The sequence below is a fragment of the Oncorhynchus mykiss genome, chromosome 27 (assembly GCF_013265735.2).
Source record: "Oncorhynchus mykiss isolate Arlee chromosome 27, USDA_OmykA_1.1, whole genome shotgun sequence".
NCBI lineage: Eukaryota > Metazoa > Chordata > Actinopteri > Salmoniformes > Salmonidae > Oncorhynchus > Oncorhynchus mykiss.
In genome coordinates, this window is record NC_048591.1 from 27759091 (window position 1) to 27778076 (window position 18986).

The 18986-nt window shown below is 43.0% G+C and overlaps 2 protein-coding genes across 3 annotated transcripts; both read right to left on the bottom strand.

The window, feature by feature from the left end:
- Positions 1–611: 611 nt before the first annotated feature.
- On the bottom strand, positions 612–4236 carry LOC118944701. 2 transcript variants are annotated; one of them, XM_036965076.1, is made up of 4 exons: positions 3485–4236; positions 3208–3295; positions 2801–2942; positions 612–1870 (listed from the first exon to the last, which is right to left on the bottom strand). In XM_036965076.1, exons 1-4 carry the CDS (start codon positions 4130–4132, stop codon positions 1564–1566), a joined length of 1185 nt encoding a protein of 394 aa, XP_036820971.1. In that variant the 5' UTR covers positions 4133–4236; the 3' UTR covers positions 612–1563. The 2 variants fall into 2 exon arrangements, with proteins under 2 accessions (XP_036820971.1, XP_036820972.1); XM_036965077.1 differs by having other exon boundaries at positions 2810–2942; positions 3485–4235.
- Positions 4237–14260: 10024 nt separating this feature from the next.
- LOC118944708 lies at positions 14261–15573 on the bottom strand. The gene is made up of 3 exons (XM_036965088.1): positions 14991–15573; positions 14714–14801; positions 14261–14448 (listed from the first exon to the last, which is right to left on the bottom strand). Exons 1-3 carry the CDS (start codon positions 15435–15437, stop codon positions 14297–14299), a joined length of 687 nt encoding a protein of 228 aa, XP_036820983.1. The 5' UTR covers positions 15438–15573; the 3' UTR covers positions 14261–14296.
- Positions 15574–18986: the final 3413 nt, after the last annotated feature.

Sequence of the window (18986 nt, forward strand, 5' to 3'; positions counted from 1 at the left end):
TGTGTCAGCTAACCACATCATATGTTATAGCAATCTGTCAGTCGATGACACAATGGATGACTTGGCACACAACCATTGGTTGATGCATGCAACACCTGAGCAGGGACACATTATTTTCACAGCACTTCAATGCAAAGTAATTTTCGTAGAAGGTTTGGAGAGCATTTTCACTAACCCTAACCCTTTTCCTAACCTTAACCTCAGTTTCCTAACCTGCTACGAAAAATTAACTTCGATATTGAAGTGCCATGAAAAGAGAGTTTCTCACATCTATACAGCACCTTCTAATCAGCAGGTTTGCATGGGTGAGAGTTTTGGCTTTCCATGGCGACATCACCATGTGTAAATTGGTTTATAGACCAACGACAAAGAGAGTGCCAATAACAGCTAGTTTTAATTTCCCCTCCACACTGACCACTCCCAGACAGTCCTAGCAAAATTATTGCTTGAGAAAGTTTTTTTTGCAAAAAATACATTTTTGACCATTTTCATCGTAATCTATTACAGTAAGGTACTTAATTGTTACCCAGAAATGATTTGATATTGATGTAAAAACGTCTGCTTTGGGCCTTAAAAAGATATGTGCACTTCATACTCAGAAATCACATATATTGACATTTTAGAATGTATTTTATCAAGAAAGTAAGTTATACATGTCTTTTTTAATCTTACTCTTAGTTGCAAATAATTAATTTGGCTGTGGTTCATTTGATTTTCAGCACAACCCTGTTTGATAACGTATAGTATTATAGTGACTTCTTGTGGTAAAATGTCAAACTCACAACTAAACTCATTTAAATGGAGGTTTTCTTTACCCTGTCTTATCAAACAGTGCAACATTTGACTGATGAAATAGCATTCTTCTAAAATTCTTACACTTCTAGATGCAAAATACAAGTCACTATTCCAATACTGTTTGATTCTGCCATTTTTGAAATACTATTTACAAATATGAGCGTAAATGTCTGAGATCGAGACACCAACATTTAACATTTCAGTTAAAAACCCTTTGGATAATATCAACATTAATTACTTAACATCTTAACACATACACACCATGTAAATATCAATAAACAGAGGAACACATGCTACAAATAGTTAGTGACTACCTACCAGTCAATTAAATTCGATTATTCAGAAAAATAACATTGTTATAAGAGACAAATTGTCTTTAGACAACATAAATGACTGCATCTGGACACAGGTCAAAACTACTCTGCCGAGCTCAAGTTACCAGCTATGTATGGTTTCAACACTTACATTTATTGAGTTATTGAAAAGTATCCTACAAACATTGTTCGAATGTGAAAGTGATCAGGTTTTCTGAAACAGGTGTGTTTGTATTGAAGAACCCTGAGATTGTGGACAGTAGGACTTGTGTGAACAGACTGAAGATAATGATGTTTTCCTTTCTCTGTCTTTCAAAACTCAGGAACAGTTTGAATGTTTTTTTATTGTAATTTAAACAATGGTATGGATGATTAAGCTGGATCTTTCTCTCTGAATCAGGAGTGCACTTTCATTCTCCCAATTTTTCCAAAAGCCCAATCTGAGCAACCTTTGCTATAAACCCTGTCTTTCCCATTGTTGTTTCAAAAGTGGAAAATTATCAATTCGATAATCACACATAATGGGCATTTCACAGCCAAGACTTTTGATCCTTCCCATCAAGGCCATGTTGGCCAGTTTAACCTTCACCCGGTCCCTCTCTTCCGGAGTCCTCTTGGAGGTGCACTCCACAGTAGAGTCGGTCTCAAAGGAGATGGCTGGGACGTGAGTGAGCAGGTGGCCCCCAGCCTTCTCCTGGGCCATGGGCGTGGGAGTCTGCAGGACCAGCCCGTGCGTCGCTTGTTGATGTCGAAGGTAAAAGCTAAGAGGATACACACAAACATTGACCATATAATGTAATGTTGTTACATGTAACTAACTAGCTTGACTTGCCACCGTGTGAAACATGTATGCTACCATATGTTACTAAAAAGAGCTGACAATATTATAAAATGTAATCCAGGAGTTTATGTTTGAATTCTGGTTCTCTCACAACACAAGTCACTCAGAAAAGCATCTGTAGGCAGAAGCATGCTACATGTACATTTGGCATTTGAAAAAACTACAGCTGTGCTATGCTACCGGATGCAAAATGTATCTGTATCATAAAAGTGTAGTGCAATATTCCCTTTTCTTGCCACACACACATACTCTCTCTCTCACTAGGGACAAATGTTTTGGCTACTTGTCCAGAGAGGTTTGAGCTTTAGAAGTGGATCTGCAGCAAAAGTAGACCTTTATTGCCATCTACAGGTCAAAGGTCAGACTGGAATTCAGTAAAATGTAAACATGGGCGATCCACAGAAAATGGAAATGTGTGTGTTTGTTTGAGAAGTTAAACCAGTTAATTCCCTTATAACTGAGTGTCCTGCATCATGTATTATTTTATTGGTTGTAAATTAAATACTGTTTATTTTACAGTACATGTATTTTACACTGAATCATTGATATATGGTTGAATGTTGGTTGTGGGACATATCTGAAGTACTATGTGTATGTGTTCAATGAATCACACTGTGTGTGTGTGTGTGTGTGTGGGTGGGGGGGTGGGAGGGTGCATGTTCTATACATTATTCAGGACAACATTACTTTGTTTAGCCTACACCGTGACTATGACTGCATAATAAACTAAACTAAATTTACTATGTATTTCCTAATCAAATGTGTTAACAGGGCAACACAAAAGAAGACAAAGGCCATCAATTCAATGCAAATATTACTGTATTAAAGGAAATTGTTGTATTAAGCTTGCTTTGAAAACCGTTTGAATGGCTTGGATAGGCCTATGGAGATGGTGGAAAACATCCTGATTAGAAGGGGACGTTTGCGAGGCTTCTCCTGTTGAGAGGTGGAGGGAAGACCCTCTGGGAGTCCAAATGTGGCAGGATGTGCCACTATGTTGGGCGACAGAAGAGAGAGAGAGTTGACATGCACTTTCATTTAGAAATGATGGTATATTGTATTCTTAGTTTCAACTCATTATTACTTTCACAAATAAATGAGAACCAGAATCTTGAGATTTGGAAACTATAAATAATTTTACATAAGAGATTACTATCGATAATATATAATGTACTGTATATAGGGTTTAATATTTTTGCAATAGCAGCTTTGTACACCAATATCTCAAACAGTAAATGTCCTGCTGTATGGACTTACACATGATATCTTCAGCAGTAGTCTGGTCTTTGGATTCAGAATGGCGGGAATTCTTATTGGAATCCTTCTTGTTTCCCATCATGAATGGCTAAAACAAAAACATGTCAAAACAACTGTCACAGCAGAACAATCTCACGGTAATAACGATCACATCTTACACACCAGCACAACAAGATTTATAAATGGTTTTGGAATTAATGGATGGTTTTACATTTTCTCTAAATAACATTGTTTACTCACATTGACATAATTGTTAACTTAAATAAGTGTGATGTACCTTTAAGTTGAATTTCAGTCTGGCAAGCCTTTGTAGGAAAGACAGCTTCCCTCTGGTAGCCTTCACATCTTCAGCCATGAGAAGAGCTTCTGGCCTGGTGGCTTCGAAAGATGTTCTTGAGGCTGCTCTTGATGCCTCGTTACAACTGTGGAGAAGCTCCTTGCTCAATGACTTCACAAGAATCCTATTGAAAGTGGAGTCCTGAGTCGACACGGCCAGTTGGAGTATTTTCTCTGAGCCAAACTCCTTCAACAGATGTTTGTAGACGGTGCTGTATACTTTGTGACTCTTCAGGTTCTTGGGATAAGCTTGGGTCTCAGAGCAGCCTGACCATGCACAGAAGGCAGCTATAACTTTTGGAATCAGGTCTTGTGACGTGCGTGTGACGTCAGTTGGGTACAGATCAGTTTGGGTTTGGAGTTTTGACAGAAGTCTCACCACTAACATGCTGATGAGGCCGGTGAAGTCATCATCACCGACTAAGTTGTCAGTGGATGGGGTTGAAAGCGAAGCAACATCCGGGCTGGTTGAATTCTGATCACAAACAATGCTCTGAGGTACACCGAAACAACTGATGGTATCCCTTTCCTCAGCATCTATGTTGGCCTCAAAGCCTCGTGCAGCATTGGAGGTCCCACTTGTTGTCATGCTGATGGCGGAGAAAGATGGCAGAGGGTAGGACTTACCACTCAGTAGACTGCCTATATCAGTTACAGTTCCGGTTGGAGATGACCCTCTGCTTTGTGCATCAGAAACCACAGAGTCCATGACCTGGCTTACCATTACTTTGGTAAACAGGCTGACTGTGTCACTAAATGCTGATGTAGAAAAAGAACATGAAATCCTATCTTCAGATACGCTAGCCGGCACACTAACTCCCTGAGCCAAACTCATTGAAGCTGTAGAGGGCACAAGGCTAGGAAGCAAGAGGCGCTTCACAGACTCCTCTGCAAAAAGCTGAACCAGCTTGTAAGCTGTGGGCTTCCCCACCGTCTTGTCATTCCTCTTCAGCTCAGTAAGGACTGTATCGGATGCACTCTTTCCAGCCGCCACTGTCAGAACCAGAGGGGTCAAGTTGCTCTCAGAAATGATGCGGTTGACTTGGTGAGTAAGATCACGTGAGAGAGCACCAATCCTACCCTGAGATATGAGCTCCTCCAGTCTTGCTATTGCAGCTGATAGATCAGGGTGGAATGCAACCTCCCCTTCTTCCTCTGGATGTACCTCCTTTATGATGGTATCCACTATTGCAGACATGCTTTCCCTGGCATCACACACCGATGTTTTTGGCTTAGTAGATTTGCCCATGTCGATGACTGAGCATCTCACAATGGGCTGAGTAATACTCTCTGGTAAATCAGAAGAGATGGGAGTGCCAGGGAGTGAAAATTCCCACTCTGACTTCTTTGATCTGGCAGATGAGGATGACAACGAGGAGGAAGAACGCTGTGGCGCTTGATAGATCAGTTCCTCACCACATTCACTGCTTACCCTTTCAACATCCTTCAGCATCATTCCAACCACATTCTCTATTTGTGAAAGCGCAGTCACCGTTTGGTCAGATTTTGACAGCTCTTTCTGAATTGAAACCAGAATATGGCTGAGGGTCTTTTTGGCTTGAGCCGTTGTTGCTTTGACTTGATTTTGCCATGTAAAATAATTCCTCATCTTTGTCTTCACATTGTGGTAAATAGTCTTTGCAGTTGTCCAGATCTTCTTCTCAGATACTTCCAAACCAGACTGTGAGCCTTTGGGTGTGGCCTCAGTGTACTCTGAGGTTTTCTCATCACTCTGTTGAAGCATAGAGTCTGCCTGCCATAGAGTAGTAGAAGACTCTGTGGGTGGGAAAAGGCTCTTCATGTCATTTGTAATTGATCCAACGATTTCAAAAGCAGTTATATCTGTATGCCTTAAGGAAATTGTTGATTTTGCTGGCAACATCTGAGAATCTGTCTGGCTGGAACTGACTTTGCTGGGAAAGCTACTGACTGATTTGATCAGTATTTTTCGCACTTCGTTGGTAGCGTTCATCTGGAACTCCTCACTGGAGAGTTTCTCAATGACTGAGGCTGGAGTATCTCTTAATCCTTCCAACCATGAAGAACCAGACACAGGCATGTCTTCTAGATAAGACATGACACTGTCCAAAAAGCCACAGACTTCAAGGGAGTTGTAAGAGGAACCCTCTGCAACAGATGATGTGCATTCCAAATCTGCCACCTCTGACCTATACATGGTCACAATCTGGGACAAGACCTCTTTGGTGCAGGGCACCATGTTGGAATCACAGAGAGACAGTAATGGTTGAGAGTTCTCACTTTGGCATTTACGGAGAGAACCAAGTCCTGTTGAGTTGATCACTTGCAGTATTGCCTCACTCTTACTGGTTTCAGGTTGCTCTGGTGTTTTCTCTCCTACAGAGTCAGTTGAATCACATCCATCAGATAAAGAAGATGAACTACGTTCTGATATAGGGGATTCACTCCTACATGGGGAAGGCAAGCTCAGGATTGAAACAGGCAGATCACTGGAGTCAGTATGCTCCAGAAGCACAGCACTGGAGTCAGCTTTTTCCATAAGTTCTTCCCCTTGGACTGGAGCTCCACCCATTCTGAGGAACAATGTCTCCAGCTTTGCCTGAAGTCTCTCGCAGAGTCTACGAGCTGCATGGAAGGGTTTCCGCTTTGTCGTACAGTGTCCCACTTGGGTATCTCTCTGGGTGCTTGTTGGCTGATCTAATTCAGCATACTGCACAATGTCCTTGACATCTTCAACAAAGTTATCAATTATTTTTGATGCCTCAGATTCTACTTTGGTCTGTATGAGCTCAGTGGCCGCAGAATCAAGGATCCTGTCAGATGGGCTAGATGCATTCATCAAGCTTGGAGTGGTACTAAACGAATGAGAAGGTTGAACCATACCAGAGATATCGCTCATTAACCTTCTCACAAGAATTTCACTCACAGCCTTTGAGGCTTTGGTCTTGAACTTCACACTAAACAGAGTGCCAAGATTTTGCATCATTGCTTTGCAAGATGTACATATTATGTTCAGCTCCTCTGGAACAGGAGAGTCTTCAACATCCAGGTGCTCCACTACAAGGTCACTGCCAGATGCCAACATTTTAACTTTCACAGCCACTTCTCGAAAAACCTTAGCCAATTCCGGATCTTCTTTTTCCAATTCACCCACCATCTCTGCGATAACAGTCATCACTTCTTCTGTTGCAGGTGGAATGCATGACTCTAATACAGAGGTAGAGCTCTGGTCCTCTGGGGTGGTGTGATCATCAAAACATTTCTGGACCATGTTGACCATTTGTTCAGCGGCCTGGGTACCAGAAGAAATAGGGGAGGACCGCCCTGAAATGGCTCTGCTGATGGTCGCAGAGAGGGCAGAGTTAAGCTGTTCGACCACCACCTTGATAAGACCAACAGTCAGCTCAGGTGGGCAAGAGGACAGGATATTATGATCAGACAGTTGCTCCTGGACACTTTTGATGATTCTGTCCTCTGTCATTCCCAGGAGGACTTTCACTGAGGTCTGGGAACTTTAAAACGAACAAGCAAAGCATGATAATTCCTGTCTTAACTTGGCAAATCGGTCAAGCGTTGTAATTTTAGTATTCTAAATATCTACATGTCCTTTTGATCGCTTTACATGCTCATTCATTTGAATATGCTCAAAGGCTGATACATTACATTTTGTACTACATCAGATAGAGTAAATTGCATTGGCTAACACTGGGATAGATGATCTCGGTGAAATCCATACATGAAAACCTTGAGGGGAACATACCTCTTAGAAGAGGGTGTTAGGGACCTGAGATGTTGAGCCCCTGTGCCGCCCTTATACATTTTCTTCGCCAGATATCTAACTTCCTGGATGAGCTCCAGTCTTTCCTGATCAAAGGCAGCAAAGGCTCTTGCACTGCCACCCCTCTTGGGTGAGTCAGTGTCGTCGTCAGCAAAGTCCTTTACCCCAAGTACGCGGGCCAGGGCTGGCAGCAGGATCTGCAGGGTGGTCTGTGCGATGAAGGTTACAATTGTCTTGCACAATTTGGCAAGCTGTTCCTTCGTCATCTGTTTTGAACAAACAGAACAAAAACAGTCTTTTCAATGGAACTGTGATGTAAAGTATTCTAGATCGAACAGAATGCATTTGATCAACATTGTTATTCTTGTCTGTGACTGAATTCAAAGTTTGATGAAGTCTGACAGAGAACATGAATAACAGAATATGACTTGATGGCTAATCTCTGAATTCAACAGATCATTGACACATCAAAGGTCAAAGGCAGGTAGGGAAACTTACAGGGTTTTTTAGTCCTTTGTAGATCACTTGCCACTGCCTAGACAATTTAAAATAAGTGTTTTAGTTAGTGTTTAGTTCCCACTGCACAATATTTCATAAATGTTGAACATTACAGAAAAACTTTTAACATACTCATCAGTAAGATTGCGCAGGAATGAGATGAGGATTGGGTAGGAGTATTCCATCTCATCCTTGTTGCCTGGGCCGAATGCAGCCTGAACAGCTTTCTTCTCCAGGAGCTCAATTACAGATCCTCTATCCAGGTGTTCATTCCTGGAGACTAAAGATGTGATTGCCGTAGAGGAAGTAGAAGCAAAATTAAAGAGAAATCAGACATTTTATCTCTTAATACTCTGATTTCATTGTTTAAGGGTTTTAGAATAGGCCTATTTTAATAAAGCTATCTATGTGACCTTTCTTACTGATTACAGTAGACTACAGTTTCATTGAAAATGGATAATACAACCTGCACATCACAGACAGAATAGAGAAACAATGTAGTACTACAGAGGTAAATCTCTGACCTGCATCGTTGTCAGTGCCCAGCTTCCTTGACTTCTTGCCACTCCTCTTACTTTTTGCCTAGGATAGAACAGAACAGATTCCAGAGCTCAAATGATGGCAGACATGTAACACCAGGAACCGTATACATAAAGTTCATCAGATAAGGTGTGGGCTCAACCTTGCCCAAATAATTGTATTCATTATGATCTCAAATGCAAAACTGATCCTAGATAAGCACTCCTACTCTGAGACAATTTATGAATAGGCTATGGGCCAGGTCAAAGCAGCTCTTAAAACACGTTTTGAAAACAGCTACTACGTATGTTGTTATCTGAGATATATAGATATCTATGGTATGACTGCTATCAGGTACAGAGTGTAACCCAGTAGGCCTATTATGTGCTCTGTCACTCCTGCCATCTTACCTTCCTTCCCTTCTTGGCCTCCTCTTTGGGTGTGGCCACCGGTTCTTCCTCAACAACTTCCTTTCCTTCCCTCTGAGGATCACCATCCTCCCTCTGTGCTACCTGAAGGACAGACATTCCAATAAGTAATAATATGTCAATGTCATAGTAGATCTGTGCAGAGGACATCATAAATAGAGCTACAGCCATATCAGAGCTAAGCTGGTGACTTTATAAAGAATGGTACATTTGCTTTACAATATGTTATAGCTTTTTACAAGAAATATCCGCTTATATTGCTTTACCCTTTTTTACTTTCCCCCAATATTGTATGAAGTAATTTAGCTTACCCTTTCTTCATCCATTCAAGCTATTTTATATCTCAAAAAGCATGTCCTTGTCTGTGTTGGTTACATTCAAGTTGAGTTCAGGTCGAGAGTGAGGACAATATTGCAAGCAGGGACTGTAATTTAGGGCTACATGCTACGTCATGGAACGTTAGACCTTTATGACATCACAAATAGTATTTTTAGGAAGAGCGCGGGAAAGGTTACTTGCCCACTCAGTAGGACTAGCTAATATTGACAGAAATTTCCCCGTCAAACGTTTTCGATTGCCTACCCCTACGCTTTCCATCGAACATGGTCCTGCCTTTGCAATATTGTCTCTCTTGTGGATTTACTTACGTATGACATGTAGGCTTACTGTGTCGGATCAAGTTGATTGATCTGTCCTAGTCAGCCTTAGGTTGAACCCAAAATCTTCTGGGAAATATTTGTTAATAATATTCATTTCAATATCGTTTTATTCTTTGATTTAGTCCCAATCCAATCCTATTGTTGGCTGCCAACCCCCACCAAATATGTCATTGTAGGACATACTGTAGCGGGAAAAAGTGAGAGCTGCAACGCGGCCGCGTTCGCTGGCTCCTTCAGTGCAGAGGCAAGCGCGTATGCCAGTGCCACTAAAGCCCGGGCTTGTGAGGCAGTAGTCTACAACGCTGACAGGCAACACCTTGTCATTTTATTAACTCACTAGAATTACCTTGTCTTCTTCATTCATTTCGATTGCACTTCCTTTCGTGGTGAAATTAGTTTTGATTACTATTAACTTTAATCTACAGAGTTTAAGTGTTTATGTTGCCCACGTCATCATGGGATGCTGTGAGCAAACAATTTATGCCCAGCCTTCCTAGATAGGCCTGGGCTGCATAACACTATGAATCTGGGAAAACATAACACTTAAAAAAAAAAGTTTTACAGTGCAAAAATAGCGTAGGCCTACTTGTGTACTATTCAAATCCACACCTCTTCACACAGACGTACCCAGATTCTGTTGTTTTAGCTTTAACCTCTGTTAAATTCACTTCCCTGGTTAATCTGTCATTATGTTTCGTGTTCTCCATGGTTAATCTGTCTCTATGTTTAGTGCACTTTAATATAGCCTGTTTACATATTTGAATGTTTGATTATATTGCTTTTTATCCTGCAGATTTTGTTGTGGATTTAAATTGACTTTGGGTGTCTTGAAAATCACTTAAAATAGCACTGTTGTTCTAATCGTCAGATCGCAGGTATTCTGATTTTCACTGTCCATGGTGCTGAATCTGGCTGGGTAGATTAGTTTGAATGCCGAAAACTTGTTTGCCTACATTTAAAGGCCCTGTGAAGTCAAAATAATGTTATTTCATATTGTACAACAGCTGATGAAACTAACACTGTAAATGTGTTTTATGGGTTGCTTCCTGATAGTTCTGGTTGAAAATACGGAGCATGTTCCTCTGCCCAGGCCTTGCTGACACTTGCCAGATCTTACACTGCCTGGATAGGTATTTTGTGTGTCAGCTAACCACATCAAATGTTATAGCAATCTGTCAGTCGATGACACAATGGATGACTTGGCACACAACCATTGGTTGATGCATGCAACACCTGAGCAGGGACACATTCTTTTCACAGCACTTCAATGCAAAGTAATTTTCGTAGAAGGTTTGGAGAGCATTTTCACTAACCCTAACCCTTTTCCTAACCTTAACCTCAGTTTCCTAACCTGCTACGAAAAATTCACTTCGATATTGAAGTGCCATGAAAAGAGAGTTTCTCACATCTATACAGCACCTTCTAATCAGCAGGTTTGCATGGGCGAGAGTTTTGGCTTTCCATGGCGACATCACCATGTGTAAATTGGTTTATAGACCAACGACAAAGAGAGTGCCAATAACAGCAAGTTTTAATTTCCCCTCCACACTGACCACTCCCAGACAGTCCTAGCAAAATTATTGCTTGAGAAAGTTTTTTTTGCAAAAAATACATTTTTGACCATTTTCATCGTAATCTATTACAGTAAGGTACTTAATTGTTACCCAGAAATGATTTGATATTGATATAAAAACGTCTGCTTTGGGCCTTAAAAAGATATGTGCACTACATACTCAGAAATCACATATATTGACATTTTAGAATGTATTTTATCAAGAAAGTAAGTTTTACATGTCTTTTTTAATCTTAGTTGCAAATAATTAATTTGGCTGTGGTTCATTTGATTTTCAGCACAACCCTGTTTGATAACGTATAGTATTATAGTGACTTCTTGTGGTAAAATGTCAAACTCACAACTAAACTCATTAAAATGGAGGTTTTCTTTACCCTGTCTTATCAAACAGTGCAACATTTGACTGATGAAATAGCATTCTTCTAAAATTCTTACACTTCTAGATGCAAAATACAAGTCACTATTCCAATACTGTTTGATTCTGCCATTTTTGAAATACATTTAACATTTCAGTTAAAAACCCTTTGGATAATATCAACATTAATTACTTAACATCTTAACACATACACACCATGTAAATATCAATAAACAGAGGAACACATGCTACAAATAGTTAGTGACTACCTACCAGTCAATTAAATTAGATTATTCAGAAAAATAACATTGTTATAAGAGACAAATTGCCTTTAGACAACATAAATGACTGCATCTGGACACAGGTCAAAACTACTCTGCCGAGCTCAAGTTACCAGCTATGTATGGTTTCAACACTTACATTTATTGAGTTATTGAAAAGTATCCTACAAACATTGTTCGAATGTGAAAGTGATCAGGTTTTCTGAAACAGGTGTGTTTGTATTGAAGATCCCTGAGATTGTGGACAGTAGGACTTGTGTGAACAGGTGTGAACAGACTGAAGATAATGATGTTTTCCTTTCTCTGTCTTTCAAAACTCAGGAACAGTTTGAATGTTTTTTTATTGTAATTTAAACAATGGTATGGATGATTAAGCTGGATCTTTCTCTCTGAATCAGGAGTGCACTTTCATTCTCCCAATTTTTCCAAAAGCCCAATCTGAGCAACCTTTGCTATAAACCCTGTCTTTCCCATTGTTGTTTCAAAAGTGGAAAATGATCAATTCGATAATCACACATAATGGGCATTTCACAGCCAAGACTTTTGATCCTTCCCATCAAGGCCATGTTGGCCAGTTTAACCTTCACCCGTTCCCTCTCTTCCGGAGTCCTCTTGGAGGTGCACTCCACAGTAGAGTCGGTCTCAAAGGAGATGGCTGGGACGTGAGTGAGCAGGTGGCCCCCAGCCTTCTCCTGGGCCATGGGCGTGGGAGTCTGCAGGACCAGCCCGTGCGTCGCTTGTTGATGTCGAAGGTAAACGCTAAGAGGATACACACAAACATTGACCATATAATGTAATGTTGTTACATGTAACTAACTAGCTTGACTTGCCACCGTGTGAAACATGTATGCTACCATATGTTACTAAAAAGAGCTGACAATATTATAAAATGTAATCCAGGAGTTTATGTTTGAATTCTGGTTCTCTCACAACACAAGTCACTCAGAAAAGCATCTGTAGGCAGAAGCATGCTACATGTACATTTGGCATTTGAAAAAACTACAGCTGTGCTATGCTACCGGATGCAAAATGTATCTGTATCATAAAAGTGTAGTGCAATATTCCCTTTTTTTGCCACACACACATACTCTCTCTCTCACTAGGGACAAATGTTTTGGCTACTTGTCCAGAGAGGTTTGAGCTTTAGAAGTGGATCTGCAGCAAAAGTAGACCTTTATTGCCATCTACAGGTCAAAGGTCAGACTGGCATTCAGTAAAATGTAAACATGGGCGATCCACAGAAAATGGAAATGTGTGTGTTTGTTTGAGAAGTTAAACCAGTTAATTCCCTTATAACTGAGTGTCCTGCATCATGTATTATTTTATTGGTTGTAAATTAAATACTGTTTATGTTACAGTACATGTATTTTACACTGAATCATTGATATCTGGTTGAATGTTGGTTGTGGGTGTAACGGTGTAACTGGCGCCTCTGGGCTGAGGGGCTCTGGCGCCTCTGGGCTGAGGGGCTCTGGCGGCCCCTGGCTGACTGGCGGCCCCTGGCTGACTGGCGGCACTGGCGGCCCCTGGCAGACTGGCTGCCCCTGGCAGACTAGCGGCCTCTGGCAGACTGGCGGCACTGGCGGCCTCTGGCAGACAGGAAGGCTCTGGCAGCGCTGGAGAGGCGGGAGGCTCCGACAGCGCTGGAGAGGATAAGGATGAGCCGGAGAGACAGCCTGGTGCAGGGGGCTGCCACCGGAGGGCTGGTGCGTGGAGGTGGTGACAGATAGACCGGACCGTGCAGGCGCACTGGAGCACCGAGCCTGCCCAACCTTACCCGGTTGAATGGTCCCGGTCGCCCTGCCAGTGCGGCGAGGTGGAATAGCCCTCCACGCCGCCGTGCTGCCTCCTCATACCAGCGCCTCTCCGCCTTCGCCGCCTCCAGCTCTTCTTTGGGGCGGCGATATTCTCCAGGCTGTGCCCAGGGTCCTTTACCTTCCAATTCTTCCTCCCATGTCCATTCCTCTTTTCGCTGCTGTAGCTGTTGCCCGTTACCACGCCGCTTGGTCCTGTTGTGGTGGGTGATTCTGTAACGGTTCTCTTGCGGTGAAGGAGAGGCGGACCAAAACGCAGCATGGTGATGATTCATGTTTGTTTAATAAAGGAAAACTATACATGAATAAACTACAAAACAATGAAATGTGAAAACCTAAACAGTCCTATCTGGTGCAAACACAGAGACAGGAACAATCACCAGTCTGAAACCCAGGCTACCTAAATATGTTTCCCAATCAGAGACAATGACTAACACCTGCCTCTGATTGAGAACCATATCAGGCCAGACATAGAAATAGACAAACAAGACATCCAACATAGAATGCCCACTCAGATCACACCCTGACCAACCAAAACATAGAAACATACAAAGCAAACTATGGTCAGGGTGTGACAGTGGGACATATCTGAAGTACTATGTGTGTGAGCTCAATGAATAACACTGTGTGTGTGTGTGTGTGTGTGTGTGTGTGTGTGTGGGTGGGTGGGTGGGGGGGGGGGTGCATGTTCTATACATTATTCAGGACAACATTACTTTGTTTAGCCTACACCGTGACTATGACTGCATAATAAACTAAACTAAATATACTATGTATTTTCTAATCAAATGTGTTAACAGGGCAACAATAAAGAAGACAAAGGCCATCAATTCAATGCAAATATTACTGTATTAAAGGAAATTGTTGTATTAAGCTTGCTTTGAAAACCGTTTGAATGGCTTGGATAGGCCTATGGAGATGGTGGAAAACATCCTGATTAGAAGGGGACGTTTGCGAGGCTTCTCCTGTTGAGAGGTGGAGGGAAGACCCTCTGGGAGTCCAAATGTGGCAGGATGTGCCACTATGTTGGGCGACAGAAGAGAGAGAGAGTTGACATGCACTTTCATTTAGAAATGATGGTATATTGTATTCTTAGTTTCAACTCATTATTACTTTCACAAATAAATGAGAACCAGAATCTTGAGATTTGGAAACTATAAATAATTTTACATAAGAGATTACTATCGATAATATATAATGTACTGTATATAGGGTTTAATATTTTTGCAATAGCAGCTTTGTACACCAATATCTCAAACAGTAAATGTCCTGCTGTATGGACTTACACATGATATCTTCAGCAGTAGTCTGGTCTTTGGATTCAGAATGGCGGGATTTCTTATTGGAATCCTTCTTGTTTCCCATCATGAATGGCTAAAACAAAAACATGTCAAAACAACTGTCACAGCAGAACAATCTCACGGTAATAACGATCACATCTTACACACCAGCACAACAAGATTTATAAATGGTTTTGGAATTAATGGATGGTTTTACATTTTCTCTAAATAACATTGTTTACTCACATTGACACAATTGTTAACTTAAATAAGTGTGATGTACCTTTAAGTTGAATTTCAGTCTGGCAAGCCTTTGTAGGAAAGACAGCTTCCCTCTGGTAGCCTTCACATCTTCAGCCATGAGAAGAGCTTCTGGCCTGGTGGCTTCGAAAGATGTTCTTGAGGCTGCTCTTGATGCCTCGTTACAACTGTGGAGAAGCTCCTTGCTCAATGACTTCACAAGAATCCTATTGAAAGTGGAGTCCTGAGTCGACACGGCCAGTTGGAGTATTTTCTCTGAGCCAAACTCCTTCAACAGATGTTTGTAGACGGTGCTGTATACTTTGTGACTCTTCAGGTTCTTGGGATAAGCTTGGGTCTCAGAGCAGCCTGACCATGCACAGAAGGCAGCTATAACTTTTGGAATCAGGTCTTGTGACGTGCGTGTGACGTCAGTTGGGTACAGATCAGTTTGGGTTTGGATTTTTGACAGAAGTCTCACCACTAACATGCTGATGAGGCCGGTGAAGTCATCATCACCGACTAAGTTGTCAGTGGATGGGGTTGAAAGCGAAGCAACATCCGGGCTGGTTGAATTCTGATCACAAACAATGCTCTGAGGTACACCGAAACAACTGATGGTATCCCTTTCCTCATCATCTATGTTGGCCTCAAAGCCTCGTGCAGCATTGGAGGTCCCACTTGTTGTCATGCTGATGGCGGAGAAAGATGGCAGAGGGTAGGACTTACCACTCAGTAGACTGCCTATATCAGTTACAGTTCCGGTTGGAGATGACCCTCTGCTTTGTGCATCAGAAACCACAGAGTCCATGACCTGGCTTACCATTACTTTGGTAAACAGGCTGACTGTGTCACTAAATGCTGATGTAGAAAAATAACATGAAATCCTATCTTCAGATACGCTAGCCGGCACACTAACTCCCTGAGCCAAACTCATTGAAGCTGTAGAGGGCACAAGGCTAGGAAGCAAGAGGCGCTTCACAGACTCCTCTGCAAAAAGCTGAACCAGCTTGTAAGCTGTGGGCTTCCCCACCGTCTTGTCATTCCTCTTCAGCTCAGTAAGGACTGTATCGGATGCACTCTTTCCAGCCGCCACTGTCAGAACCAGAGGGGTCAAGTTGCTCTCAGAAATGATGCGGTTGACTTGGTGAGTAAGATCACGTGAGAGAGCACCAATCCTACCCTGAGATATGAGCTCCTCCAGTCTTGCTATTGCAGCTGTTAGATCAGGGTGGAATGCAACCTCCCCTTCTTCCTCTGGATGTACCTCCTTTATGATGGTATCCACTATTGCAGACATGCTTTCCCTGGCATCACACACCAATGTTTTTGGCTTAGTAGATTTGCCCATGTCGATGACTGAGCATCTCACAATGGGCTGAGTAATACTCTCTGGTAAATCAGAAGAGATGGGAGTGCCAGGGAGTGAAAATTCCCACTCTGACTTCTTTGATCTGGCAGATGAGGATGACAACGAGGAGGAAGAACGCTGTGGCGCTTGATAGATCAGTTCCTCACCACATTCACTGCTTACCCTTTCAACATCCTTCAGCATCATTCCAACCACATTCTCTATTTGTGAAAGCGCAGTCACCGTTTGGTCCGATTTTGACAGCTCTTTCTGAATTGAAACCAGAATATGGCTGAGGGTCTTTTTGGCTTGAGCCGTTGTTGGATAATATCAACATTAATTACTTAACATCTTAACACATACACACCATGTAAATATCAATAAACAGAGGAACACATGCTACAAATAGTTAGTGACTACCTACCAGTCAATTAAATTAGATTATTCAGAAAAATAACATTGTTATAAGAGACAAATTGCCTTTAGACAACATAAATGACTGCATCTGGACACAGGTCAAAACTACTCTGCCGAGCTCAAGTTACCAGCTATGTATGGTTTCAACACTTACATTTATTGAGTTATTGAAAAGTATCCTACAAACATTGTTCGAATGTGAAAGTGATCAGGTTTTCTGAAACAGGTGTGTTTGTATTGAAGATCCCTGAGATTGTGGACAGTAGGACTTGTGTGAACAGGTGTGAACAGACTGAAGATAATGATGTTTTCCTTTCTCTGTCTTTCAAAACTCAGGAACAGTTTGAATGTTTTTTTATTGTAATTTAAACAATGGTATGGATGATTAAGCTGGATCTTTCTCTCTGAATCAGGAGTGCACTTTCATTCTCCCAATTTTTCCAAAAGCCCAATCTGAGCAACCTTTGCTATAAATCCTGTCTTTCCCATTGTTGTTTCAAAAGTGGAAAATGATCAATTCGATAATCACACATAATGGGCATTTCACAGCCAAGACTTTTGATCCTTCCCATCAAGGCCATGTTGGCCAGTTTAACCTTCACCCGTTCCCTCTCTTCCGGAGTCCTCTTGGAGGTGCACTCCACAGTAGAGTCGGTCTCAAAGGAGATGGCTGGGACGTGAGTGAGCAGGTGGCCCCCAGCCTTCTCCTGGGCCATGGGCGTGGGAGTCTGCAGGACCAGCCCGTGCGTCGCTTGTTGATGTCGAAGGTAAACGCTAAGAGGATACACACAAACATTGACCATATAATGTAATGTTGTTACATGTAACTAACTAGCTTGACTTGCCACCGTGTGAAACATGTATGCTACCATATGTTACTAAAAAGAGCTGACAATATTATAAAATGTAATCCAGGAGTTTATGTTTGAATTCTGGTTCTCTCACAACACAAGTCACTCAGAAAAGCATCTGTAGGCAGAAGCATGCTACATGTACATTTGGCATTTGAAAAAACTACAGCTGTGCTATGCTACCGGATGCAAAATGTATCTGTATCATAAAAGTGTAGTGCAATATTCCCTTTTTTTGCCACACACACATACTCTCTCTCTCACTAGGGACAAATGTTTTGGCTACTTGTCCAGAGAGGTTTGAGCTTTAGAAGTGGATCTGCAGCAAAAGTAGACCTTTATTGCCATCTACAGGTCAAAGGTCAGACTGGCATTCAGTAAAATGTAAACATGGGCGATCCACAGAAAATGGAAATGTGTGTGTTTGTTTGAGAAGTTAAACCAGTTAATTCCCTTATAACTGAGTGTCCTGCATCATGTATTATTTTATTGGTTGTAAATTAAATACTGTTTATGTTACAGTACATGTATTTTACACTGAATCATTGATATCTGGTTGAATGTTGGTTGTGGGTGTAACGGTGTAACTGGCGCCTCTGGGCTGAGGGGCTCTGGCGCCTCTGGGCTGAGGGGCTCTGGCGCCTCTGGGCTGAGGGGCTCTGGCGGCCCCTGGCTGACTGGCGGCCCCTGGCTGACTGGCGGCACTGGCGGCCCCTGGCAGACTGGCTGCCCCTGGCAGACTAGCGGCCTCTGGCAGACTGGCGGCACTGGCGGCCCCTGGCAGACTGGCGGCACTGGCAGCCCCTGCCAGACTGGCGGCACCTGGCAGACTGGCGGCACCTGGCAGACTGGCGGCACCTGGCAGACTGGCGGCACCTGGCAGACTGGCGGCACTGGCGGCCCCTTGCGGGTGGGCCGGGCGGCGCTGGGCAGACGGGTGGCTCAGGCGGCGCTGGGCAGACGGGTGGCTCAGGCGGCGCTGGGCAGACGGGTGGCTCAGGCGGCGCTGGGCAGACGGGTGGCTCTGGCAACACTGGACTGAGTAGCTCTCGTAGCGCCGAACAGGCGGGAGACTCCGGCTGCGCTGGAGAGGAGGAAGGCTCTGGCAGCGCTGGAGAGGCGGGAGGCTCCGACAGCGCTGGAGAGGATAAGGATGAGCCGGAGAGACAGCCTGGTGCAGGGGGCTGCCACCGGAGGGCTGGTGCGTGGAGGTGGTGACAGATAGACCGGACCGTGCAGGCGCACTGGAGCTCTTGAGCACCGAGCCTGCCCAACCTTACCCGGTTGAATGGTCCCGGTCGCCCTGCCAGTGCGGCGAGGTGGAATAGCCCTCCACGCCGCCGTGCTGCCTCCTCATACCAGCGCCTCTCCGCCTTCGCCCCCTCCAGCTCTTCTTTGGGGCGGCGATATTCTCCAGGCT

What these genes read in the sequence shown, in the direction of transcription:
- LOC118944701 (XM_036965076.1), bottom strand. Translation starts at nt 4,132, where the DNA reads ATGACAACAAGTGGGACCTCCAATGCTGCACGAGGCTTTGAGGCCAAC. An exon ending in TACTGCTGAAGATATCATGT is followed by an intron (nt 2,943 to 3,207) that starts GTAAGTCCATAC and finishes CGCCCAACATAG; the next exon opens with TGGCACATCCTGCCACATTT. An exon ending in CCATTCAAACGGTTTTCAAA is followed by an intron (nt 1,871 to 2,800) that starts GCAAGCTTAATA and finishes GTATCCTCTTAG; the next exon opens with CTTTTACCTTCGACATCAAC.
- LOC118944708 (XM_036965088.1), bottom strand. Translation starts at nt 15,437, where the DNA reads ATGTTAGTGGTGAGACTTCTGTCAAAAATCCAAACCCAAACTGATCTG. An exon ending in GACTGAAATTCAACTTAAAG is followed by an intron (nt 14,802 to 14,990) that starts GTACATCACACT and finishes TTTTTGTTTTAG; the next exon opens with CCATTCATGATGGGAAACAA. An exon ending in TACTGCTGAAGATATCATGT is followed by an intron (nt 14,449 to 14,713) that starts GTAAGTCCATAC and finishes CGCCCAACATAG; the next exon opens with TGGCACATCCTGCCACATTT.